Source organism: Myodes glareolus, chromosome 10 (genome assembly GCF_982192425.1).
Source record: "Myodes glareolus chromosome 10, mMyoGla1.1, whole genome shotgun sequence".
Classification (NCBI taxonomy): Eukaryota; Metazoa; Chordata; class Mammalia; order Rodentia; family Cricetidae; genus Myodes; species Myodes glareolus.
This window is the reverse complement of record NC_142035.1, coordinates 86,941,389-86,968,099: the sequence shown is the minus strand read 5'-3', so window position 1 is coordinate 86,968,099 and position 26,711 is coordinate 86,941,389. Positions and strand designations below refer to the sequence as shown.

At 53.5% G+C, this 26,711-nt stretch overlaps 1 protein-coding gene across 12 annotated transcripts in view; it reads right to left on the bottom strand.

Annotated features, from left to right (window-relative positions):
- Positions 1-26,711, bottom strand: part of Dgkz (diacylglycerol kinase zeta) — a 41,943-nt gene that overhangs the window by 5,098 nt on the left and 10,134 nt on the right. Inside the window, exons 1-17 of one of the 12 annotated variants that reach the window (XM_048428336.3) lie at positions 26,237-26,427; positions 5,903-6,011; positions 5,533-5,628; positions 5,189-5,266; positions 3,795-3,851; positions 3,434-3,502; positions 2,841-2,912; positions 2,632-2,748; positions 2,476-2,547; positions 2,110-2,205; positions 1,777-1,859; positions 1,618-1,678; positions 1,419-1,532; positions 1,192-1,332; positions 416-494; positions 199-254; positions 41-103 (exon numbers count right to left, since the gene is read on the bottom strand). In XM_048428336.3, coding sequence (XP_048284293.2) covers positions 41-103; positions 199-254; positions 416-494; positions 1,192-1,332; positions 1,419-1,532; positions 1,618-1,678; positions 1,777-1,859; positions 2,110-2,205; positions 2,476-2,547; positions 2,632-2,748; positions 2,841-2,912; positions 3,434-3,502; positions 3,795-3,851; positions 5,189-5,266; positions 5,533-5,628; positions 5,903-6,011; positions 26,237-26,412 — 1,539 coding nt within the window. In that variant the 5' untranslated portion in view covers positions 26,413-26,427. Of the gene's footprint in view, positions 1-40; positions 104-198; positions 255-415; positions 495-1,191; positions 1,333-1,418; positions 1,533-1,617; positions 1,679-1,776; positions 1,860-2,109; positions 2,206-2,475; positions 2,749-2,840; positions 2,913-3,433; positions 3,503-3,794; positions 3,852-5,188; positions 5,267-5,532; positions 5,629-5,902; positions 6,012-6,284; positions 9,672-24,121; positions 24,418-26,232; positions 26,428-26,711 lie in introns of those variants that run through there. The other 11 variants (XM_085696582.2, XM_048428337.3, XM_048428330.3 and 8 more) reach the window with 11 other exon arrangements.

Sequence of the window (26,711 nt, the reverse complement as noted above, 5' to 3'; positions counted from 1 at the left end):
TCCTACTGGGTTCCACTGTGTGTCCGCCAGCCCTCCTTACCACGACACGGATATGCTTGGCTAAGTCCTTGGAGCTGCCCATCAGGAAGTCAGAGAAAGCCGTCTGTTGGAGACAGAGGGTGTGATAAACCACTGTGTCTGTCACAGGGGTCCTGTGAGCTGCACACGGGGCTGGGGGCTGGCTAGCCCCAGACTTACCCCAGCATAGAACATCTTATTCCGAAAGCGGCTGTTGAACTTCTCTGGGTTGGCTTCTGTAGAGACAAGGGGTGGTGATGTCAGTCAACCTGCTGGAGCTTCCCAGGTTAGGGGAGGAAGGAAGACTGGGAGAGCAAGGTCTGGTCCTCCTTGGAACACTCTTGAACCTCCCATGCCTGCCCTGGCCCCCAGGTCCCCGCAGCAGGAGGATGCTAACCTCGGGACTCATGGAACTCCAGGGTGACGTGGGCATCAAAGCCCAGACTGAAGTAGTTGTTGAAGACATCCAGGGGCAGCTAGAAAAATGTCAAGGTGTAGAAACGAGGAGGTGACTCCCAGGTGTCAGCCATAGTCATTTCTACCCCACTCAGTCCATCTACTTCTGAAGGCCTTTGTGTCAAGTCAACAGTGTGCCAAACCTTCCTCGAGCTCCCCTGCAGCACTGCTTGGGAGGCCCTGCTCGTCTAGCTGGGAGAGGGGAGGGCAGCTCCTTGAACGACCTACTGGATCCTTATAGCACTGCATCCCTATATGCCATGTACTGCATCAACTCCAGGAACAGGGACCTAAGTCTTGCCATGGCTTAGAACAGAGGCTGGAGTACAGGAGCCCTAAGCATGTGCCAGGAGGCTGAGTAAGAAATCAGCTTGCAGTGGGTACCACTATGCTCCTGGGACAGAAAAAGGCCAGAACGTGTAGAACTGGAAACTCAGCTTTCCAGAACCAGATAGTAAATGTGCAGAGTCCAGCCAGATCCTTAAGAATCCCAGGCTCAGCAGGGCAGTGGTGGTGCACGCCTTTAATCCCAGCACTCAGGAGGCAGAGGCAGGCGGATCTCTGTGAGTTCGAGGCCAGCCTGGTCTACAAGAGCTAGTTCCAGGACAGGCTCCAAAGCTACAGAGAAACCCTGTCTTGAAAAAACAAAAAACAAAAAACAAACAAACAAAAATCCCAGGCTCACAAACCCCTGCCCAGTAGCCCTAGCTGACCTACCTGGTCAGTGGCTCCATCATCTCGCTCCTCAGGGCCTGCCTCAGGGTTGGGCTCTGCTCGGAGGTCCCAGCGGTCCAGCTGTACCACATTCCCCTCTTCTACATGGGAAAGGATCTTTGACACAGGCTCATCTGTGTAACCCTGGTGGAAAGAAGCTGAGACTGAGCTTTCCCTGTGGTCAATGGATAAACTTCCCCTCTGGCAACCCTGTTCTGAAGGGCACTTACCCCACCCCAGTTGAGGGTGCGGGCCAGGTCATTGCCAGTACCCAGGGGCAGGATGGCCACAGGGGGCGATGGTTTTAAGCGCAGCTGGTCCAGGGTGGACAGAATCCAGCCAACCTGGAGGAGGGCAGACCACGGTGGATCAGTCAGGTCTGCGACGGGGAGGAGTGCACCAGGCATGAGCCCTGCTTACAGAACTTACCGTGCCGTCACCCCCGCAAGCCAGAATCCTCAAATTATGCACTTTGCGGTACATTTCCAGCCTGGGCCAGGGGAGGTCAGGAATAGAGTCAGGAGACATGTGACATACCAAGAGCTAGCCAAGCCGCCACTGCCCTGGAGAACCTAGTAGAGTACTTACGCCTCCTTGGGTCCCCCCTGGCTCAGGTCAAAGACTTGTCGAGGATTCAGATACCACAGGAAAGACTGGATGATCTTAGCGCCCTGCAGGGACAGCCAGGGGACAATGAGAGGAGGGGAAAGAGGGAACAGCTGTCAGGGGCAGAGAGAGGGGACACAATTGTGAGAACCAGCTACAATAAATAGTGAGATGGGACAAGGTCCTCTCAGGGTTCCTGGAAAAGCAAGGCAGGAGCTAAAGCCCCAAATGGTTGCTGAGAACCACTATGGACAGGCAGGTAGAATACTGGCCCCGTAATCACTTATGGCTCGTAGGTGGAAAGCTTATGCCTACCTGGTTGCCCCCACTCTTAGGGTTCACAAACACCAGCAGGGGCTTCATGAGGGGGGACGGTGTAGGCCTGATGATGAAGGGTCTCCAGCGGCCTTCCTGGGAGACAGAGAACCTATAAGCACTTTCCTGTCCTGGAGGCCCTAGCCTACATCCCCCTCAGCATCCCCTGCCACAAGTGAGCACACCCAACCTCAATATCAGACCTTCCACGGGCCTGTCCACAAGAAACAAGGAAGCTGATCTCCCACCTCAGACCTCCAGGGCCAAACCTGAGCCAGGCTAAACTGGCCGTATGGTCCAAGGCCCTGAACTGATAAAGATTCCCTCTCCGGTTCCTGGTCCCAGCCACCCCAGCCCAGGCCTAACCTCGGGTCCTTTCTTGCTAGACCTCCTCTTGAAGGACGCTCTCTTTTTCTTCTTGCTGGCTTTGAGGGTATTCTGCAAAGGAATCAGGGGTGTGGATGAGCCGCGACTGCTAAGTCCCATGGGGGAAGAGATGCTAAGAACAAAGGAAGGACTCACCTGGGGCCTCCGGGCGCGTAGGATCCAGGTGGGCGGGATGACCACGGCCGCATGCACCCCCAGGGAGCAGGGCTCCTCAATCTGTTGCAGCATGAAGCAGGACACCTTGCTGTGGTACTGGAAGACAGCCGCCATTGGCAGGGCTGAGCTTGGCCAGGCTGAGACTGGGAACCCACCAGACGCTCAGCACAGGCTCAGAGGCCACTTACCGCTTGCTTGCACCAGGAGCAACTGATGGCTACGATCTCCTTGCTGTGGAAGGTAAACTTCTGCTGGAAGCCCTGTGTGGACAAGGTGGCCTAGTAGAGACCCAGCTGTACTGCTGCTGCCAGCCTCTCCTCACCCATCCTATCTGTGCCATGTCCACAAATCATTGTCAATGACGACTGTGTGTAAGGTATGGGGGAAAAATATGGAGGGGTGAGCCCATTCTTGAGAGTCTGTCTTACTGAGGGAGACAGACCAACAGTCAACAAGTGGGTGAGCAACAGTGCTGTGTAGGGAAGGCGTCCTGAGCACAAGCCACTGTCCTCAGGAGGCAGCGAGCCTGCTGCCTAACTCAAGACATCACACACGACACTTCCTAAGTAACCACTGAATTAATGAATGAAAAGTCAATATAGTTCTCAAAGGGTCCCTTGCTAGTTCAAAAGTCAAACACCCCCCATCAGAAGAAAATCATCTCCCTTCCCTCGCTTAATTCAAAGACCAAGGGGCTTGGGGGCTGACTGAGTGACAGCAAATCTGAGACTCCACTCTGGAGCTACTGTCAGTCTTCACACTGGACACACAGGGCCCTTACCTTTCCACAATGCCGACACTTGCCATCCTGGCGTCGCCTGTGTACCCAGTGGTGTCTTACGAAGGTTGGCTGGGGGAAGGGAGAAAGGTCATGGGAACAAGTGAGGGGGTGGACAGGTACAGTCCTGAATTCAGACCACAGGAAGCCCTCTACAGTCCCTTGTAGAAAGATGAAAGGGGCTGTAGACTTTTCTCCATGGCCTGGAGGGAAGGCTGAACCCCTTAATGCACATTCTGAACCCTATCCCTCTGCAGACAGGACAGCTGGCTTTCTCTCTGGGTGACCCCAGAACCTCAGCCTAGAAGCTGAACCCACCTCTCAGGAAACTGGGCATCCCTGCTCTTCACGGCTGCACACTTACCTCACGGACATTTCTGGAGCCTGATTCACGGAATGATGGCTTACAGCGAAAATTGATCTGTGAAATATTTCAATGAGCACCAAAATGTCAGAGCCTTCTTTTGGACAAGGTCTCCTAGAGTCAACCTCACAGGCAGATAGAGTCCCAAATCACCCCAAGAGCCCCTTGGAACAGGGCTATCCCCTCTCAGAAGCCCTCCTGACCACTGACCATAGGTCAGTTTTTTTAGTTAGGATACAAGGATGGAGAGGCTAGGGTGGAGATGGGGGTTCATGTCCCCCTCACACTGTAGTGAGTGGGAGCACTATTTGATCATCTATTTCTCTCTCCCCCTCCAGCATTCCCAGCCCAAGTGAAGGCAGGAACCAATCCCTCCTGTGACTGTGCAGACTGACCCCTGGAGACCCTTAGCCAATGTTGTAAGCCCAGGTTCATGGTCACCTTCTATAACAGGGCTGCATTTCCTTCTCTCTCTCTCTCCCTCCTATCTCTGTCTCTCTCGTATCTCTTTCTCACATACATACACACACACAGAGAGCCCTGGCTGTCCTGCAACTCTCTATATAAACCAGGTTGGCTTTGAACTTGAAGAGATTGTCTTGCCTTCCGAACGCTGGGATTACAGGCATGTCCCACTATGCCCAGCCAGGAACACGTGTCTACTTTTCTCCCTACCAATGCCTGCTTTGGTCTCAGAAGAACTATAGAAAAGCCTCACTGTACAATTCAGGGACTGGAGGAATCAGCCTAAACTAGCCTTGCTGGGGCATTTATGTTCTTAAAGACTTTGTCACATGACAGCCTGGACTTCAGCAAGCATGGGAGCTCTTATCTTCCACGCCAAGCTCATTCCCTGTCTTGACGGGCACCTGGTCTGGCATTCCCCTTTCCTCCCACAGACACGCTTGGAAAATGGTCCTTGGGAAGTATCCTCCAGCAGTACACATAGAAGGAACACAGATGGGCCCATGACAGCCGAACATCTGGAAGTTTGGCTGTTTTGTTTTGATTATCTGGAACTGGAGAGTGAAGCTAGGACACTGCACATATAAGACAGCTGCTGTAGCCCAAGCCCACAATGGCCCCTTTGAATGTTAGGCTGGACAGGGTAAAACGACACACTGGTCACCACCTGTTAACTCATGCTATTGGGCAATAGTCAATGAACCACACTTGTAAGCCATGCTCACTCTACAGTAAGGTACGACAGCTAACACATGGGGAGAGGCAGGGCTAAAAGCAGGCATCTGACTCAGGGGCTTTGCTACTGTGCTTGCTGGGTCATTCCTGGCACGCTATGTTTGTGTAACCTGTATACGGAGCTACAGGTGTGTATTTCAAGAATGCTTCAGCATCCCAAGGCGAGGACACAAAGGCTGAGCAGCTGCACGTACCTTCTCCAGCTGTTCAATGCATGGGGTATGCACCACAATCTTACAGGCTGCACACTTTCTTCTGGGCACTGACTTCTGCTGCAGGACAGAAAGAGGGGAGGCCCTGAGGCACCAGGTAACTCTACCTGAGATACCAGCTCAGGGCAAGCAAAGAACATGTTCAGTGTATGGGGATTCCACTCCCAGCACCTGTCATTAGACATGACTCCTTCCTCTCACCCTGGAGCAGCCCACAGCAAGTGCAAGCAGGTGAGAGCAGTGCCCACCAAGGGCTGCAGCTCTTGCCTTGAGGTCTAGACCCACTACACCACCAGGGGGCAGCAGGTCCCACTGAGCTCACTCACCAGCATCTTAGCTACGCAGTACTGCTCCCCGACATAGCAGAAGTCACCGGACACGTTGGTCTCAAACCAGATGTGCTCCCCATACGCTGCTGACTCCTAACCCACGGGATGAGCAGGCTCAGTGCTTATCTGTCGCCCCGATCCTACCCATCACCTCCCGAGAAAAGCCTGCTACAGCCACCACAGTCTGCTTTCCTCTCTTTAAGCCTGGCTCAAAGGCTGCTGCCTCCCCTTGGAAGTCTGCCCAGACATGGGGACTTCTCTCCCAGTGGCCCACAAGCCCTGGGTCCTGACTGCTCAGGAGGCTCAGAGCCAGCAGGACTGGAACTGAGGGGTGGCTCCCTCCCCCGCCTAGTACGCAGACACTCACACTCCAGTCCACAGTGCTCCGGATCTGCCGCTCAGATTCACCACACGGGGCCCCAGGCGTGGGAGGAGGGGGTGCCAGGTGCTGGAGGCCTGACTTGGCGATGGCTTTCCTACAGAAAGAAGGACAACTGAAGCCCCAGGGCCAGCTGGGAGCTTGCGGACTCTATTTCCCCACTACCCGGAAAAACTGCTTACAGTGACTTTCACAAAGTACAAGATAGAGAAGCCCACAGAGTTCTGAGGCTCTTCAGCTCCTTCCAGCACTGCCCCAAGCCGCTTTCAGGAGGGCCACCCCCGGACGAGGTAGAGCTTCAAAGCCCTTCCTCTGAGCTAGTCCCCAAGGAGGCTACACCACACGCCCTGCTGACCACTGCTATACCTACATAAGCAGGGTGTTCCAGGGCTGGGGTCCAGCTGACTTCCGCCTTAGAGCTACCTGGCGTCTGCGTGACAGTGGGCGCGCACGGGCAGGTATCATGAGGCCTGATGCAGTGCCCGAGGCTCTTTGGCTTCGGCTCCCAACACTCGGGTGTTGGCCTGAGGGCCACCTTTGGCTGAGGCGACGATAGTGCCCATGCAGGCCCCAAAGAGTATGGCCATACACCACATCAGCAGGGAGCAGGTGGGAGGAAGCTCTGCGCAGGCACCGGGGTATGGGAAGCAATGGCCAGGCGCCCTGGTGCGAAGAGGGCCTTGGTGTCCTGGTGCCCGGTTTGGCATCACTTGATGCCCCAGCTGTCTCATCTCCCTCCTGGGCCCCTTCCTCCTCCTTCATGCCCACAAGCCCAGCCAACAGGAGAGGTGCACTCAGAAGCTGGGCCCCGACACTGGCAGGCTGTAGGATGGGCACCATATCCACCATGAAGCGGGGATTGCAGGCAGGGGGTGCAGTGCTGGAGCGCCTGCGGCTGGCACCTTGGGTGCCCACCCCGCAGCTGGGGAAACAGCCCTGGAGCTGTGCACTGGAGCGGCGCCTCTGGGCCAGCGAGGAGGAGGCCTGCCCTGCAGGAGAGCGGCGGCGAGCCTTGCCTGTGGGCAGCCCCACACCATTGGACGGCTGCAGCCTCTGCCCAGGACCGGGTGCCTTCTGCTGGAAATGCCTCCTGAAGAAAGGCTCCATACCAGGGGCTGTTGGGCATCAGACTCGGAGCGTCAGGGGCTGGGCCAAGCTAAAGCCCACCTGTGCCCCACGAGCAAAGAAGGGACACTTAGGTGCTAGGGATGAGGACACTCTGGCCTCCATGAAAATGCTTACAGGTATCAGATGAGCAGGGAACCCAGGCTTACAGCTATGGGAGAGCAGACACTGTTCCCGGCTAGGATTCCCCAAATTCTACCCAGGAGTTTTCGGGAGATGCGCCTAAAGGGTCTTCATCTACCTTGCCAGAAATGAAAACAAAAGGCAATCTGGGACCCAGACCACGCCTCCATAGACCATAGGGCCCTGGAGTCTTTCCCTCTCATCTGACCTTCCTTCTGCCAACACGGAACAGGTTGGGCTCCTCTCCTAGGATACAGTGCAACTAAATGAATGAATGAAAGAACGGACAAATGAATAAACCAACAAACTCAGGCTATCTGCGAAGGTCTCGGTCCCGATAAAATCCCTATCCTCAGCGTCAACCTTGGGTTCAGACATTGGGAAACCAGGCTTCAGAGAGTTAGAAAGGCATGCCCCTCTCCATCCCCAGGAAAGAGTGCTCTTGTCTTAACTTGGTAGATGCAGTAAGAGGCTTAGGCTAAAAGAAGAGCCTTCTGAATCCCGGATGCCATGTGTATACATCTCTAAAAACTTCCTGGTACTGAGTGGCTCTGTCTCACCTTTCTAGAAAGCAGAGTGTGATGCCTGAAAACCCCTAAGTCTTCCTGCCAAGGGACCCAGTGTACCATTGTCCCCAGGCTTGAAGCCTGGGGCTAATAATTCTAAGCTTGAGATGACCCAGACTGCCTCCTACAGAAAGGCAGGGGCCTTGGTCTCCACCCATGCGAGCTCTCCAGAGACCCTCTCCTTTCACCTACTTCCCTGTTCTACCTTTCCTCCTTCCCAGGCCACTGGGATCAGCTTCTTCTACTCACACCTCTTCTACACTTGAGGATGGCAGGAAGCTTCCAGGCAGCTAAGGGTGATAGCTCCAAAGAACAGCCATGGAAGGCCAAGACACAGTCATGGAACAAATCACAGACATGAACGACTGGCAGACTGTTTCTGCTGAAGACCAGAGCAGGGGCAAAGTACCCTTAACCATTAATGGGCAAGTGGGGGAAGGACAGTCTGGGAGCATAGTCCCGCCTGATATATGTAGCACCTGATCTCCTCAATCCTCCATCCATCCTTGCCATGGGTCTTGGGCAAGTAGCTTCAAGGCAGGTACAGGGTGTAACAGAGAAGGAAGTGGGCCCAGGGGACAGAGCTCCTGCAATCAGTGAGCAGGAGGTGGCTGTGCTGGGAAAGCAGCATTAAGACTGGACAGGAGGTGAGTTCCAGAAATGAAAAAGCGGACACTAAAGGCTGCTTTCCTCCCAAACTCAGGGTCATCCAGCTAATACTGACTGAGTCCACTATGTACACACACACACACACACACACACACACACACACACACACACACACAGTGCCTGATGAAGAAACTAGGCCACAGAAGAGTAGCATACACAAAGCCCACAGGCAGATAGTATAGAGCAGATGTGGGACCCCAGGGATGGGTAGAATACAAGGTTCTCTTGGACCCTGGGACAGGGTGAGATGGGCTAGAGAAAGGGCCCACAATATTAGCACCCATCCTGCTTGCCCAGCATCTACTGTGACAGGCCTTGGGTAAGCCCTTTACCACCTCACTGATGCCACTCTGAGGGAGGCAGGACCACAGTATTATTATACAGGTAAGAACGAGGTTCACAGTGGTGAGAGCATGCCCGGAGTAGTCACACAGCCAGCCAGTGGCAAAGTCTGGGTCCTGTGACCACGGCTACTTGAGTTAGGGTCTACTTTCTGTCCCAGGAAGAGGAAACTGCAGGCCTCGGTGCCTGCGGCCGCCAGGGCCCTTGCCAGGTCTCCACTAGGGTGTCAGCTTTCCCCAGCACTCTGCAGGCCCCGCTGTGACAGCTGCCCAGCCTGGAGGAGATTAGTCACCCGGACACATCACACCGCCTGATGCTAGTGTCACCCAGAAAACAAAAGGCCACAGTTGGTGTGGGGGAGGTACTGCTATGCTCTCTGGGCAGTGGTAAAGGCTGGGCCCTCCCTGCTGTCCCAGACCTGCATGACAAGATAAGAAGGAAGCAGCTCATGTTAGGACACATGGCAGTTTACATGCATGACTTTAGAACCCACACGCTGCTAGGTGCTCCAAGACACACCTGTAACAAATGTTTCTTCAGCTGCCCCAGGGGTGCAGCCTCCCAGTGGAACACAAAGCCAAGCCAGTGCAAATGACCATATACCATGGACCTCAGTTTCCCTGTTTGTTTAAGACCGTTAAGACTGTTTGACATCTTAGGAGAAGCTCCCCTGCTGGGCACTACCACCCCCAAACACCACTGGGTGCCCACAGCCCCTCCTGCGGGTCCCATGTTTCCTGTTCATCTCATCTCTATAGAAACTTTGGTCTACTGGCCAGAGATTGCCTGACTCCTCACTTCCTATCTCTGAGAGGCTCCTTCAGTGGGCCTGGCAGCTCCTGCCTATTATCCCAGCACTTGGGAGGCTGAAACAGGAAGCTGTAAGTTTGAAGCCAACCTAGGCTACACAGTGAACCCACGTCAGCCTGGGCTCCAGTACATAGCTGTCTTAAAAAGAGATGATAATAACAATAAAGCTCAGCACAGTGGTGCACAGCACAGTGGTGCACAGCACAGTGGTGCACAGCACAGTGGTGCACAGCACAGTGGTGCACAGCACAGTGGTGCACAGCACAGTGGTGCACACCTTTAATCTCAGTGCTTCAGAAGCAGAGGAAGGTGGGCTTCTGTAAGCTAGAGCCACCCTGGTCAACAAAGAGTTCCAAGACAGCCAGGGCCATACAGTGTGACTCCATCTCAACTGATTAATTTAATTAGAAAACAAAACAAAGCAAATAAAAGAAGCCCTGCTTGGGCCTGAGTTCTCCCACAGTTCAGCTGTGAATGGCCACTTCTCACTTCATTCCGTGTCACCTCCACACACACGGTACATGCAAAGGTCTTGGGGGAGGCCCCGGAAGATTTTCACACCAACAACATAGCAAAATGGACCTCCCTGCCCCCCAGCCCTGCCCAGGCTGCCAGGTCTTGTCTGGAGCAGCCAGCCACACTCAAGGAGAACAACATAAAAATGGCTTAGAGGCCTCCATTAATCTCCACCTGACCCTGAGGACCCTGATGAGGACAGGGCCAATGCGAGAGTGGGGGATGCCGTGAGTGGGGAGTGGCGTGGCGGTGCCAGGCCATGTGCCCTTGATGAGCAGAGCTGCAGCAGAGCTAAGGCAGCCCCTGTGGAGTTAATGGAGCCCAGTTTGTCCTCAGTCACCAGCTAGGCCAGGGTGATGCCGCCTGCTCAGATTGTCTCACACTGACGCCAGCTACACTATGGAAAATCTGGTGTAGCTGTGCAACCTTGTCATCCCCAGCTCTTGGGAGGCAAGGTTGTCCTGGACTACACGGCAAGTTTACTGTCAGCCTGGCCTACACGAGACATGTCTGAAAATAAATAAATAAGCAAGCAACCACTTTAGAACCCAGCATCTACCACCAGATCAACGAGCCCCTCCAAATCTACATCCCCATGTACAGGATGGGGTCCTACCGCCCAACTTAAAGGCCAGCATAAGGGACATTCTGCTGCAGTGATGCACACAAAGCGCTTCATGCTACCTGGCAGACCTGGACCACGGTGGAACCCCCAGGGCCTGGGGAACCCAGAAAAGGAAGCAGGAGCACCCAGGGTGGCCACCATTACCACATGAGGAACAAAGCCCTGCCCCAGGCCACCTGGGCATCTGCTCCTCCAGAGGAACTGCATAGGACACCAATTGGGTCCTGCCACAGTGGCTATGGCATGCCATGGGAAGGATCCTACAGACCTCTGTTCCATGAAGGCTGGGCCTGGGGTAGGGCACCTGTACTCTGGAAGTCCCAGAATTGGAGTGGGGGGAGAGAGCTGGGAAGGGAGCCTGCTTCATCTAGGCTTGCCTAGGCTGGTTAGTCAGGGTGCCAACTTTATAAAGAGATTCTGCCCAAACAAAACAAGAACACACATGTGAACAGGTAGGCCAGTGCTGGAGGATATAGTGTGGCTAGATAGTCAATCAGCCATTTTAGATTCTGCCCAGGCTTGGTGGGTCCTCCAGGCCCTGTTCCTTTTCTATCAGATGCGGGGAGGGCTGGCAGGGGAGGCCCTCATCTAGAGATGGTGGTGCCTGGGCCCACCCTGATCTACCTTCCCCAAATGCACCCAGATAGTCGTAGGAGGGAGCAGAAGGTAAGTAAGAGAGGGGAGTCCCCTTTGACCTGATCTGGAAGGCAAGGCGGCAGGCAAGAGGCGGACAAGCAGGTTGGGGCTGGGGTCCTTGGCGCCTGGGCTCTCTCTCCAGTTTGCTCTGGCTGCCGGACCGGACTCTGCGGAGCAAGTCCTAGTTTGGAGAGCCAGCTGCAGTGGCTGCTCCTCTGCCCCCTCCCCCGCCCTACCCTCCTCCCCCAAGCCGGAGACAGCCGTTATGAAAATAGCCCAATTGGTAACCGACTGCACTTCCTCTCCCAGTGGTGGCTCCTGGCCCTGCAGCAGGCAGGCAGCAGGAGGTGGGTGGGTGGGTAGTGCACAGAACAGCACAGGAGCCTGCCCTCCTGGCACCTCTTCCCCAAGTCCCAAGCCAGGCTGAGTGACAGCATCAATACATTCTCCTCCAGTAAAAGGACAGCCCATACCGTGTCTGGTGAAGGCAGACAAGGTATGCAGAAGGGTACGCAGGAGTGGCAACCCTTTTAAGGAAAGGGGAACAATCACTCACTGTTCTCCTATGTCCATGGGACAGGCTTTTATGGGGTCTTGGGCAGCTAAACACACTGATTCCAGACAAAACAACCACAAAAATAATTATCTATGGAGTGCTTCACAACTTAGACAGCCTTTTCTCACCAGCATTATTAGCCAGGAGGCTGGTGATTCCCTGTGCGGGAGGCCTCCTGTCCCTGCTGAACAGATGGTGCAACCTGAGGCTCCCAGGAGCCTGACTCCTGTCTCAGGAGTAGCTGAGCTGGGCCTCCAGAGCCTGACTCTTCTGGCCCTGTCAAGGGGGCCAGCAGTCTTTCTGAGCGCCTGGGTCCATGCCAGCTAAAGAATATTTAGGAGAGATCAGTTGGTGTCACACACATCCCAGTATGCCAACACCCCGCTCCCTAACTCACGTTCCTGCCATGGCTCACTAGGGAACGGCAGCTATCAAGCTTCCTGATTCCAGAACCATTTCTACTCTTAACAAAATAATTACTGAAAAGAATTTTGAAAAGAATCCTAAAATAATTTTGTCTGGGGAACTGGTAATAGCTATTAACATTTAACCAAGCACATTCTACATTAAACCTGAGAGCACTAATCATTGAGGAGGCAGAGGCAGGAAAATCTCTGAGTTCAAGGTCAGCCAGGGCTACAGGCTGAGACCCTGTTTTGGGAAAAGGAAGAAGGGAGGAGGATGGGTGAGCAAGCTATAGCTCATAGAACAAAAATCAGTGAAAAGGCAGTTTAACTTGAAAAATAACATGTGTTCTGTGTGTGTTTGCAAGTTCCGCAGAGCAAGTGTGGCAGTCAAAGGACGACACTCGTCCCAGCCGCTGTCGCCTTCTCCATGTGAGTCCTAGGGTCAAGTTCTGTAGTCTAACTTGGAGGCAACGGCTCATTTATGTTTCTGGTTTGCTACAGCAGCTGGTTCTTGACGCACTCACCCTGCGCGAGTGCCAGGCCTGCGGGTTGTTCTGGTGGAGGAACATGGAGGGTGAGTCTCGCCTCATCGTGTGGAGTTAGGAAAGGGAGGGGCAGCACACCAAGCCTCCAGATGAGTGTGGCATCACCTGAAAATATGACAAGTAATATTTCTTTCTTTTCCTTTTTTTTTTTTTGGACACACAGTTCCTCTGTGTAGCTCTGGCTGTCTTGGAACTCACTCTGTAAAGCAGACTGGCCTCTAACTAAGAGGTCCACCTGCCTCTGCCTCCATGTGCTGAGATTAAGGGCATGCATCACCACTGCCCAGCTGAACCCAAAGTTGTTTTTTTGTTGGGTTTTTTGTTTGTTTGTTTTGTTTCTCAAGACAGAGTTTCTCTGTAGTTTTGGCTCCTGTCCTGAACTAGCTCTTGTAGACCAGGTTGGCCTCAAACTCACAGAGATCCTCCTGCCTCTGCTTCCTGAGCGCTGGGATTAAAGACATGCGCCACCACGGCCCAGCTCTGAACTCAAAGTTTTATCTTGCAAGGTTTTGGTTTTTTTTTCATGGTGAGGTGACCTCTTTAAGACAGGGTTCTCATTATTAAGTATCTCAGGCTGGCCTGGCGCCACACTTAGGGTAGGAGCACAGGCTTGCTCTGCCACCAGGCTGTATGGTATTTTGTGACAGCAAGTGTAGGACAGTGGAGAACACTGTGGTACTAAGTTATATTGATCTTCCAAAGGTTGACATAGTTCCTCAAAGAACATCACCTTTGCTGTCTTCATTGCTCTCAACAGTTTCCTGTCCTAGGAAGCCCCTCCCTCCACCAGAATATAGGTAACATTTCTAAAATTCTGAGTCCTGCTCAAAAGCCCTGCTAAAAACTTAGTTTCTTATTGAGAACAAATACTGGCACCGGGTTTTGAAGTGGCAGGCTCACTCATTCATACTTGGGGAAATGTCTGCAAGAAAGCAGGACTAGTTCTGTCAGTTGTTCAGGACAAAGGACACTGGCAGGCCAGATGTGGAGGCGCACACCTTTAATCCCAGCACTCAGGAGGCAGAAGCAAACTGATCTCTGAGAGTCTGAGGCCAGCCTGGTCTACGTAGTGACACAGGGCAGTCAGGGCTATGTAGAGAGAGACCCAGTCTCAAAAGGGAAAGAGAAGAAGGAGTGAGAGAGCCACTAGCAGACCATAGCGTGGACTGAGCAGCCACTAGCAGACCACAGCGTGGACTCAGCGGAGAGTTTCAGCACATTCTAGTTTAGAGGGCAGCAAAAATCTCAGGCAAACTTCATTTCATCACACAAATACTAAAAAGACATACATACACACAAGGGATCTTATTGCTTGCTGTTAGCTCAGGCTGGTCTTAAACACCATTCTCCGGTTTCAGACTCCTCAATGCTGTGATTACAACACCTAGCATTTCAAATCACGAATTTCCATCCTCTCTGTTCTGACAGTCTCACACAGCCCAGACTGTGCGCCCACCTTCTGAAGGCCCCCCACCGCGCTGTGCCGGAAAGCGCTTTAGGCATGTCAGGTAAGCACTCTGCCGCCTGAGCTAGCTCACAGTCCAAGTCTCTCTACTGTTTTCTAAAAAGGCATTGGCACACAGAAAAGGCTCTAGTGGCTGCTAACGCCCCGTCCCTGCCTCTGCTGACAGCAGCGCCATGAACAGGAACACGCCAGGGCCACTCAGAAACGATTCCTAGGAAACTGCTTTGTCCGCAGTCTGCGGTGCCACACTTACAGAACCACTGACTCGGTGGATTCTACACCATGGCACTAACTCCCTAGGTTACAAGGGAGCCAACCTCCAGTGCCATGTCCCTACACTGGCACACCTCCCTTCCCCTGCTCACTTAGCCAACCACCCCACTCCAGCCGACCATTCATCTGGCTCTTTACCCGCAGAAACCCTGGATGGCCCTTTTTTCTTAGGTTCCCAATGCCTTATTCTTCCATCAGGCAACCAGCTCCTGGGGGTGGGGCCTAGTAAATTTATCTGGGTGTGGTGTGTCCAGCACAGGGCTGGCAGGAGCTGTGTTTACTGTGGATCAGCTCAGGAGGAAGGAATAGGGAATTCTGTGGGGGGAGGTCAGAGCTTTCAGGGATTGGAAGCGCTTCCTCCTGGGTACCCCACCAAGGGCTGGCCACAGGCCCAGGCCACTTCTCTTTGTTTGGGCACAAGAGGATGGCAACAGCCTTTGTTTTGGTGGCCACCTACCTCTCCTCTTCAGGAGATCTGGTAAGTGACACCTGGAGGCCCCTTTCCAGGTTGGGAAGCCATTGCTTACCCCACAGACAGTAGGGGGAGGAGGGGATGCCGAGATGCTTGGGGGCTAGGCCAGGACCCTAAATGAATTCCTTGATGAAATGTTCGGGGAACACGTTAGAGTCTGAGAAGTAGGAGAAGTAGTAGTTTCCTCTTCAGTCCCCTGCTGTCCCCAGAGTCATCTGGGAGCATGCACTTCTGCATGACTGCTCCCCACTGACAACTGACAAGAACCTGGGCCTGGCAGCCAACAGCTTTCCCTCCTATTTTCCTTTGAAAAAAAAATTTAACATTAATTTTGTATGTGTGTGTGCATGCACAAGTCTTCACGTGAATGTGGGTGGGTACATATATGTCATCATGCCATAACATACAAGTAAAGGTCAGAGAACAACTTTCAGAAATTGGCTCTCCTACCATATGAGTTCTGGGATTGAACTCAGTTCATCAGCTTAGCAGTAAGTACCTTTAACCTCTGAGCCATCTCTCTAGCCCATTTTCCTATTTTTATATTTAACAAAAATATATTCTTCACTTGACCATTGATGATTTATTTACTTATTTGAGAAAGTGTCTCATGTAGCACAGGATGACCCTGAACTACCTCCCAAGGTAGGATCCTCCTACCTCTACCTCCCAAGTGCTGGGAATCACAGGCAATCACTACCATACCAGGTTAAGCAAATCTTATCCTATTAATGCTGGCTGAATTAATAGGTGGTACTATAGGTCCCCATTGTCTATCCTCACATTATAGATAGGGAGTGAGGCATAATGCAGGGCAGTGGCTAGCCCAAGGCCTGCAGCTGACAAGTGGCAGAGCGTCAGTGAAAACCCACTGGCAAGCCCTTATCTGTCGCTTCTGGTTCCTTCTGGCACACAGACACCTCTATGCTTGGCCTCTTTAAAATGGAGTCTCTCTAATGGAGACCAGGCCCCTCTCCTTACCAACCTCAAACTCTGTTTTCCTTCTCACCTTTTTAAAATAAATCTTTATTTATTTATTATGTATAGTGTCCTGTCTGTATGTATGCCTGCACACCAGAAGAGGGCACCAGATCTCATTATAAATGGTTGTGAACCACCATGTGGTTGCTGGGAATTGAACTGAGGTCCTCTGAAAGAGCAGCCAGTGCTCTTAACTCTGAGCCATTTCTCCAGCCCTCCTTCTCACCAGAGCTGGCTCAGACACTGGCTCTGCTAGAAAACTTTCCCTCGGACGCTCTCCCCTGGAAGAATGGGGATGAGCTGCTCAGACCCTCTCCTGGTTATTTTGGGCTAACAGTACTGACCTGCTAGACTGCATCCCCCAGGAGACCACAGGCCCTGAGACCTTCAAACCTTGTGTTTTATAGGCAGCTCTGAGACTGACCCCTTACGGGAATGCTAATGTGTCTTCTTCCAGCTCTCCCAACGGGAGGGACTCCTTTGTGGCACCTGTGTCTGGGTCCATTTCCTTCTCAAGTATCTGAAGCAAATTCCAATTCCCCACCTGCTAGGAGGAGATGGACCCACCACTTAAGTTCAAAATTTAACTTCTCACAACCTCTGAATCCTCTAGCCCAGTCCGAAAAATATCCAACACAGTCTCCTCTCCTCCCCGCAACCTCACTGACCACTGTCTCCTTGTGACTTTGTGGGTTCCAGCTCCGCTGTCTGGGTTTCATAAAGAAAATCAGAGAACACAGAGTGGGTGATGGCTCCTGGCCTAGAAAGAAGCCTCCGCTATCACGTTAAAGACTTCCTTAGAATAGCTCTCAGCTCCCCAGGCCACCATGCATGCTACCCAGGACTTTTCCTACTGCTAAAGCAAGAAGTCTGTCAGAACAAAGGTGGCTGGCCACCACATACTTGGAAATGTTTAGAGTTCTGCCTCTGACCAGCTCTACAACCTCAGGCAAAGGTGCTTCACCTTCCTGAGCCTCAGTCTCCCCATCTGATAACTGGGGCTCCAAGGGCTCTGTGGATTGCTAGAGAAAGAGAAAAGTTCATGGCTAGAAAGAGAAAGTTCACGGTAAATTTTTCCTCAGTTTAATGAGTGCTTCAAGAAAGGAAATACCTCCAAAGGGCCAAAAATTAGGGTAACTGTTTGGCAAGACAATTTGGTAACATCTATCTAAGTCAAGACACATGGGCCAGGGCCAGAACACTGGTGTAGAGGACACTCAGGGAGCCACGCATAGGAGTAATCTCTGGTGACCACAAGCAATGGTGAAAGATGAAAATGTTCAGCTCATACCAAGGCATTCGGGAGGCTAAGGGCAGAGGTTCAAGACTCTGACTCAAAAAACAAATCAAATCAACAAAACAAAATAAACCTACCCCCGCCCCCATGTTATCCTTTTTCTTTTCTTTTTTCCTTTATTTGCAACATGGTCTGGCTATATAGCCCAGAGTTCATTATTTAGCCCAGGTTGAACTCAAACTCAGTATCCTCCTGGCCCAGCCTCCAACGTGCTAAAATGACATTCATGTACCACTATGCCCAACTAGGGCATACCATTCAAATCACAGGGGAAAGCAGACAGGGTCTGCAGATGCCGAGCTCGGTACAGCGTGCGAGTACAAGGACCTGTCTACAAACCCTAGCACTGGCTCACAGGAGTCTCAGTCTCTTTAACAAATTTCCAGAAGAGCTGGGCATGGCAGCTCACGCTTCTAATCTCAACCCTTAAGAGGCTACAGCAGGAGAATTGCCACGGGTTCCAAGACAGGTCTAGGCTATTGAGTGTGAGACCTTGTCTCAACCCCCATCTTCACTCCCCAACCCCACTGAAACTAAAAAAGGCTGTGAGAGGGTGGCCAGCTGCCCAGTGTTGTCTTGGGTCTCCCCATATGGTTTCAACAATGTGTCACTCATATTGAGGCATAACAGGCCGACCTCAGCTCTATTTTCCCAGCAGGTCAGACAGCAGGGCTCTCCTACAGGATGCCGTCCAGAGCTAGGTGGGCAGCAGCAGGTTGTCTATGTGGGGTAGGGAGCAGGAACCAACTTGCCCCTTTCACAACCACCCCCGGCTCTCTGTAAAATGTCAGCAAGCTAGGGAAGGGGGGGCGGAGAGACAGGCAAGCTGTTAACCCGCAAGATGCTGGGGCGTGGGTGGTGCAGGCCCAGGCTCCCAGACAGCTATTTTGGCATGTGCTATGATGGTGTTCAGCCCTGGCAGGGGAGAGGCCTTTCTGTGGGAGCTTTGAACTGGCACTCTGCCAGAAGGGAGGAGAAGCAGATCTCTGCAAATAGAGGGAGAGAGTTCTGTGTAAAGTGGGGTCCACTCTCTTCCTCAGGCATTCACGGACCCCAGGCTATACAGGGTCCTCTGAACCCACTTTCTGAATATTCTTCCCTGGCACCTAATAAAAGGTCACAGATGTACCCCTCTTCTCCAGGTCCAGCCATCAAGCACCCTGATGGGTTTTTTTCTGGGCTCAGGCTGCCCACCCAGTATCTTTACAGCTAGCCTGATCCTGCTGAGGGACCTGAGGGGCACTTTCCAGGGGCAGAGCATCTCATGCATCATGGCAACTCCTTGTGAGGTACAAACCTCTCACTAAGCCCACAGAATACCTAAGGCCTCCTGAGGCTCTGCAAGAAAGGATGGATAGACACGAAGGGTTAGTAAGCACAGCAGTCAGGTTCCGTGCCAAGGCTTTTGGGCTGAGGTCCTGGGTGGACTTCACAACCTTTCTTAGCCTTGATCTTTTTCATCTATAAAATGGAAGCAAAAAGCCAGGTGGTGGTGGCGCACGCCTTTAATCCCAGCAGAGGCAGGCGGATCTCTGAGTTGAAGGCCAGCCTGGGTTACAAGAGCTAGTTCCAGAACAGACTTCAAAGCTACAGAGAAACCCTGTCTCGAAAAACAAAACACAAAACAAGCAAACAAAAAAATAAGAAAAAAACCACCCAGGCCACTACAGTGATGATTCTATGCCCCTGGAGGGCCTATAAGCCTGTAGCTGAGGCCAGGAGAAAGGTGATCTGGGTATGGCTCACCTGGACACAGTGGGCGGAGGGGCAGCACGAGGGCTCTTTTCAGTTCCCTCGTCCACCCTCCTCCCGCGGAGCGCAGCTCTAGGTGTACACACGGCTCTCACAGGCCCTTAGCGGTCCATGTTCTGGCCTAGACTTTCCCACCTGGACGTGAGGGCCAAGGGGATGGGAGACCACACGCTGGCACTCCAAGGACACCCAGGGCCCTCACATGAAACACAGAGGGAGCGGCTGAGACAAAGCACTGGGAATGGCTCCAGGAAGGAGGGGAGCTGTGAGCCTTCCCAACGCCGCGACCCTTTAATATAGTTCGCCATGTTGTGGAACCCCAACTATACAATGATTTTCATTGACACTTCCTGACTATAATTCTGCTACTGTGATAAATCAGATGTAAATATCTGTGTTTTCCTATGGTCTTAGTCGAGCCCTGTGAAAGGATCAGGACCCACAGGTTGAGAGCCTAAGATAACACAGGGCAGGAAGGAGGTGGGAGGCGGGTTGGGAGTACCAGGTGAGGATCTCAGAAGCAGGTAAGGCTCTGGGTGTCCTGATGTGGCACAAATGCACAGGACTCTGGCTGGCTGGGAGACCTTAGCTGAGTCAAGGTTGCTTCACTGGGCCTCAGCCTCCAGGGACCTGGAAGGGCGGAGCCAAGCCACATGAAAACACACACCCTTATTCCTGGTTTCCCTCAGCAGCCAGCGGAGTCTTCAGGTAGTTCCCCAAGTGAAGGTGTCTGGGTCCACACACAGCAGGGGCCAACGGCCTGGCAGAAGGAACTTTTCTGGCACTGCCCTTCCCCACAGTAGTCCTGGTCCCCTGCTGCTGCCAACAGTGATATTGCAGGGCAGGATCCTGGGTCAGCTCAAGGACCTTGAAGTCCTTTGGCCCACTATGGTAGATGAAGGGACCAGTACTTCTTTTAGGGAACCAGCTCAGCCCAAGTCTCAAAGCTAGCCAACCTGCCCATCAACCTCCTCCCCTCTGGGGGAACATGGAGAAGTCTGGAAAAGCTTCCAGGAAGACATGGGCAGGTCTGCTGCTCTCATGTCCAGCCCCAGGTCCCAAGCCTAGGCTTTCTCTGCCAGGGATCAGAGTCCTTCCTCTGTCCTTGACCGGAAGGATACCTTCTCTCATATTTTCTTTTTTTTTTTGGTTTTTCGAGACAGGGTTTCTCTGTGGCTTTGGAGCCTGTCCTGGAACTAGCTCTTGTAGACCAGGCTGGCCTCGAACTCACAGAGATCCGCCTGCCTCTGCCTCCCGAGTGCTGGGATTAAAGGCGTGCGCCACCACCGCCCGGCTTCTCTCATATTTTCTTGTAGTAAGTACAAATCCTGGTCAATCCACACACTGGGGTTTGATTTTCCACGGTGACAAAATGACAGGAACTGCCCATTCCCTCGCCTGGTCCATGTGGCAGTTGACAGGGACCAGGAGAATCCATCCTTCATTTCCCAACAGGAGCCAGCTCCATACCTGGGCACATGGTTGTATGAGGAGCAAAGGGAGCAGGGTGCACCCAGCTGAGGCACTGAGGTCCCTTCTTCTCCAAACTGGCAAGAATCCAAGGCTTCTACAGCCACCTGGGCTGTTCCCAGCAATAGCCTGAGCAAGACAATTGATTCACTCAGAGAGGTTCCTTTTGCCCCCAGACATCCTGGCGCCACAGACAGGGGTTCTCACCTCTGAAAGAGCAGCATCCCTCAACGTGTCCCTCCCCATTCATTGCAAAACCACCCCAAACAGGGGCTCTTTCTGCTCATGCTGCTTACCAGGCACCTCTGCCAGCCTTGTCTTCAGGCCCCAGGTGGCATGGCCTCTAAATGAGACCTATTGTGTCAAACTTGCTCCACAGGTGTGTCTCCTGCCCTCTGGGAGATGATGACTTTGAGACTAATGAAGGGCAGGAATGGCAGAACAGACGCTCCGGCTCCCAGGGGGTTGGACGGCCAAAGCTCCTTCTGTCGACATGTGAGTGGTGCCAGGCACTTTCTGACGCCCCTGGGGTGCAAAACCAGCTAATCCACAAACTGAGTGACCTGCCTAGGACCAAGCTGCTGGCAAAAGGCCAGAGGATGAGTCGGTCCCTCTCCTTAGACCCTGGACTGGTTCTGGGAAACCATCCTCCCACTGGAGACTGACCAACCCTTAGGTTCAGAGAGCCTGAGTGTAAAGATTCCACCAGCCTTACGCAGGGTAGAGGAGAACCAGATGACCCGGGGTCACAGCAGACCCGTCCCTCCTCCAGGAGGGAGCTGAGGGCTCCCTGTATGAAGCAGTAGAGTGAGATGGAGACAGAGCTGGGAAGACTCTGTATGCTGAGGAAGTTATAGCTCAGCTCTGTGTCTCACTGGACTAAGAAGAGGTAGATGGCAAAGTGTTCCCCAGATCCCAACCCAGTGATGCCAACTGTATAGGGCAGGGGTAGGATTGAAGGAAGACACCACAGATACTGTTCTTTCTGACTTGACCACAAGTGACACCCATGTGCCCCACCCCTACCCCTGCCAAGCCCACAGCAGACACTGCTAAGTAAGCCAAGGTCCAAATACAGCGCCCAACATGGCTTGAGCAGCCCACTCAGCTGGCTGTCACTTATGGACCTGTCTTCTGGCCCATTCACTTAGGAGGCCCCTCAGCCCCAAGGTGTAAGGTGTAAGTGGGGTGATAAAAGCAGTGTGGTAAAACACAAAATTGAATGTCCACGGAGAAACAAGAGCTGGGTTATAAATAAGCATGGAGCCTGGGAAAAGATGGAAGAATGGTTCCTTCTTGGGCACCGAGGACTTACCAGTGGCCTACAAAGGCAGCAGTATTCATTAAAAGGACAGAACCCAAAGCAGAGGCACTAATTCAAACATCTATTCCCATTGTCACCTGGCATCAAGTGAAGGGAACGGAGGCTAGCCTCCCCGGTCTGCCAGAGGACCCCTTTCCCCAGCAGCATCTCCGAGGGAACGGAAGCTAGCCTCCCCGGTCTGCCAGAGGACCCCTTCCCCAGCAGCATCTCAGAGGGAACTGAGGCTAGCCTCCCCGGTCTGCCAGAGGACCCCTTCCCCAGCAGCATCTCAGAGGGAACTGAGGCTAGCCTCCCCAGTCTGTCAGAGGACCCCTTCCCCAGCAGTATCTCCCAGTCTCCTCATTTTTTAAAAGCACCACTGCCCTGGCGCAGGGCTCCAGAGCTCAGGCCACTGCATCTATGTTTCTAGAAGTGTTCTGATTTTCTTCTCAATAAGCATCCTAGAAAATCACTTCCCATCCCAGGGTGGTGTGATCCTGTACTTCTCCAGTTGTGTGCTCTAGAGAAACGCCCAGGCTCACTTCTAGAGCTGAAGAGCCAGATACACCAATGGTAAGATCTAAGAATCTGACTTTCTTAAAGCTCCCCTGGGCCTCTATGATGTTGTGTTTGGGATCCCGGTACAGAGAAAGGGATGTGGATTTTGGAATCAGACCAACCTGAGTTCAAATGCTGTCTCGGCCTCTTATGTGCTGTGTGACTCTGGACAAATGGCTCCTTTCTGATACTGTGTTTATTTCATCTATAAAAATGGAAAAATAGAACCTATCCTGCTTATTTTAGAGATTATATAAAGGGACTCATCGTTCTGCTTGTTCTTCCTGCTGAAAGTGCCCAAATCTCATGGCTGCATCCACAAGCCTGTGACTCTTCCAAACGGGCACAGCCACAGGTCAGAAGCACTCAACACTTGGTGCCCCATGGGCAGCAACAGGAAGCCTTCAGGGGAGCCCCTCCCCCTCCCCAAGAGCCTGTGAACACTGAAGGCGACATCCTGCAGTGCTGGGTGTCAGCTGCTCTGATCTTGCAGGGCTGTGGGTGACGAAACAGAAGTATTGGAAGCTTCACTGCCTGCCCTGTCTGATGTGATTCTGAGCCTGCGTGGCTTCACAGACGTCTACCGAGCTCCATCTGCCAGTGCAAGGATCCAGATCTCTTGTGGTGTACGCTCAGCAACACACTGCAGGTGCAAAGAGCAGGGCCCTGGCTAGGGTAAGCCAAGCAGAGGGCATAGATCAGCACCACAGGCACACCACCCACACAGCAGAGGAAAACCACACAGGTTATTAGTAGGTAAATCTACCCTGGAAAGGGCCCAGGCAAAGCTCAGAAGGGGCCAAATACAGCAAAGCCTTAAACAGCCACAAAAAGTAAGAGGAGGCCCTGGGCAGAGTTCAAGGGGTCAGAGTCCAATCAGCTAAGGCTCTAGGGCTGCAAGCTCTTCAGTCATCAAAGAAATCAGAGGTCAGAAAGAAATCGATCTGAGAGCTAGGTAGGATACTCCTTGGTGGTCCCTTCTACCAGGGCTTTTCAGGTAGGCACACATGAGCATACATGCCATGAAATGCTGGCACTCAGTCTCTCCACACCCTCTCCCAGTCTCCCACCACAGCCGTGGTCAAAGCTCTGTCACAGGTACAATATGGTGATATTTGGAGTGCTTTGGAAGGGGACAAGATGAAGCCTGAACAGCCAACCTTGATTCAAAACTATAGCCCACTTCGTCCTTTTCCAAAGCAAGAATTGGAAGAAGGTGGGGGAAGAGAGGATGACTGTCTAGCTGAGGGAGAGGGGTATCTTCATGCTGTTTAAGAGTAAAGGAGAACAAAACGCTAGACACCCACTGTTCAAGAAGTTTATAAAACATTGTGTAATTTAATCAGTGACCTGGAGACAGCCATGTGCTCTGGCAAATCACAGTGACCACAATCAGCAGATGCCAAACAGTGGTAGTTGGCAGATAGGTTCCAGAGAACACGAAGGGGGGTGTGATCGCCCCCACCACGCTGGTAAAAAGGCTCAGGAAGACTGTCAAAAAGGAGTGGTGGCCAGTCGGAGGGTTCCTGACCGCTGGTGTCAAGGAGTTGGGGAGACTCTGTCTCCTTGCGGGAGGGTTAGGAGCTGACCCTACCACGGCACTAAGGACGAAGCGCACGACACAGCCGGTGCCAGCTCGCGCACCACCCGGACCGCCTGTGCCGAGCGCTTGGACACCCACGCCGGGACAGCCAGTCCCGCCGTCACCCCGCTCACCTGTGCCCAAAGAGCCGCAGCCCCGGGAAGCGCCGCTTGGTCAGGCGCCGCGGCGCCTTGTCCGGCTCGGGACCCGCGTCGCGCTCGGAGTCGCTGGACGAGGCGGAGGCCGACTCCGAGTCGCTGCTCCGGGCCTCGGGGCTGGGGTCCCGCGGCTCCATCCGGCCCTAGCCCCGGCCGGCGGTGGGCCCGCAGGAGACGCCCATGCCGGGCCGGCGGCCGGGGCTCAGCACGCCCGCTCCGCACCGCCCGCCGAGCTCATGGCGAGCGCGCGCTCCGCCCGCCCTGTGCTGCGCGTCCCCGCGCCCCGCTCCCAGGTGCCGGGGAAGCGGCCTCCGCTCCAGGAAGTGCCGACAGCCGCGGCCGCAGGACCCCGCATAGCTGGCCGGGCCTCTGCCTGCCCGCCCGCGCCGAGCACGCCCCCTCGGCCGTACAGCCGTGCCCGCCCTACGGCGCCCTCTGCCGGCCTCAGGCCGTGCCTCAGCCGGTCGAGGCGGCCTGGGGGCGGGACTTATGGAGGTACCACCCACACCCAGTTCGGCGACCCGCCGGCAGGCAGGGACTGACTTCCTGGCCCGAGCCGCTCAAGCTGTTCCCAGAGGTCTGATCTCCTCCCGCTCCACTCTGTCCTCCTCCATCAAGCAACCTACATGACCAAAGTATACACACTCGAGGGCGGCTGTCACCACCTCTCCTCCCGTACCCACAAGTTATATACTGCTCTCTCGCACCCACTCAGCCACTCGTGGTTCCCTCCACTCTAACCCCCTTGGCTCTTCGAAAGAACACCCACCAACAAAAGTCACACAAGGCTCTCCCTGCACGCAGCAGACACGCCCCTCACATTTAATAACCCGCAGTCATTACTGGACTCACACTTTCCTCTCGCATTCAAGACACCAAAGTCATTCAGTGACCTTCACACACTCACAAAGAACTTCAGTGTTCCTCAGACGATGTCATCCCTCCACAGCTGCTCACAATGGCTTCAGTCCCTTACCCATTCCTAATGTATGGAATTTTCCCCAGCACAATGTCCAACATGCCCTTGAGCTCTTATACCACTGGGACGGCCTATGTACTTCCTGCACATTCTAATACACATAAGGATAACAGGCACAACTTACACATTCCTTCCCATAAAGAACACCCATATAGAACAAAATATCTCCTACACACGGATATCTCTGAGGGCAACGATTACAGGACCTCAACTTTCCCTCATACACACACATCCAGAAATATTCTTCAGTTTTGACATACGTTCTCCTCCAGAAATGAGACCAATTGGAACCAGAAGTCACCAGGAGACACACCATCACACATGTTTGGGGATCCACAACTCAGTGGTCTCTAGATGCTGCAGAGCTATGGGAGGCCTGGCCTTGGTCCACCTCCTCCCCAAATCATGCCACCCTGATGCCTACAGTTTCAGTTTGCCCTCCCTTCTAGAAAGCCACATTCTGTCGCCTTCACTTTTACCTCTCTTCTGGGGTTCTGACAGCCTGTTTTCCAGGCTGAGCCTTCCACAAATAGAAAAAGCAAGGGGGCTGCGACCCGCAAACAAGCCAGTGATTTTGAGCAACAACCAACACCCAGAGGCCCAGAACTCTCTCTGATACAGTTTCCAGTAGGTCTGGAGAAGCGGACTCCAGATCTCCAGCCAACAATGGGGATTAGGATGGAAGACGGCCTGACCCTGGCTTCCTGGGGCACTTACATTTTCTTTGAGGAAGTCTTCGGGTGGTTATCACCAAACTCTATGGGAAAAACTGGAGGCAGCTGAAGATCTCATGGAGTTTACACAGGCCTTGCATTGGACTGGGAAAACTCCAGCAGCACCTCACACCGTGTACTACAGTCAGTGCTGGGAGGGCTTCTCTCCTCATAACCCTGCCTTTCTCTCTCAACTCCTATCTTGGAGTGGAGCCCTGTACCATGTTACCCCAAGCCTGGAAACATCAGCGTTGTCCTCAAACCTCTTTCATTTGTGCCTCCAAGGAACTGCTGTAAAATGGACGGGTGAGCCCACCTCTGCCATTCTTCCACACCATTTAGTAAGTGCATAGAGAGATAGAGGTCTTTGTGCCCATCCCAGGCCACCCTTGTACCTACTGTGTCTGGGGAACCTCAGCAGGGATCTGTGGCACATCCCAGGAGCGGGAGCGCCACATCTGCCTCAATGCCCCGGGCAGTTCGGCTTCTTTCGTCCCCAGCACCTTCGCGGGGCCCAGAGCTGCAGCCACATCGCAGCCTCCCCCGGCGCTGTGGCCAGCCCCCAATGCGCTCATCCTGCCCAGCGACTCTCTTCCTCTTTCTGCACTTCCTGACTGGGGGGGGGGGGGGGTGTGTGTGTGCAAGAGGCCGGCTGGAGGCTCAAGCCGAGGACCACAGGGCTTGTCGGCGCCTTCCGCTGACGGGGGCAGAAGACTGGCAGGGCACAGAGCTGCATGGGAGTCCAGGGGGCAGGTGGGGACAAGCCCAGCCTAGCAGTCAAGAGACATCCCCAAACAAGAGTCAAAAGCTGCCAGGCAGCCACTAGACCTGCCTGGGCTGGAATCTGCACCCCATCTCCAGTATGCCTTTCCTT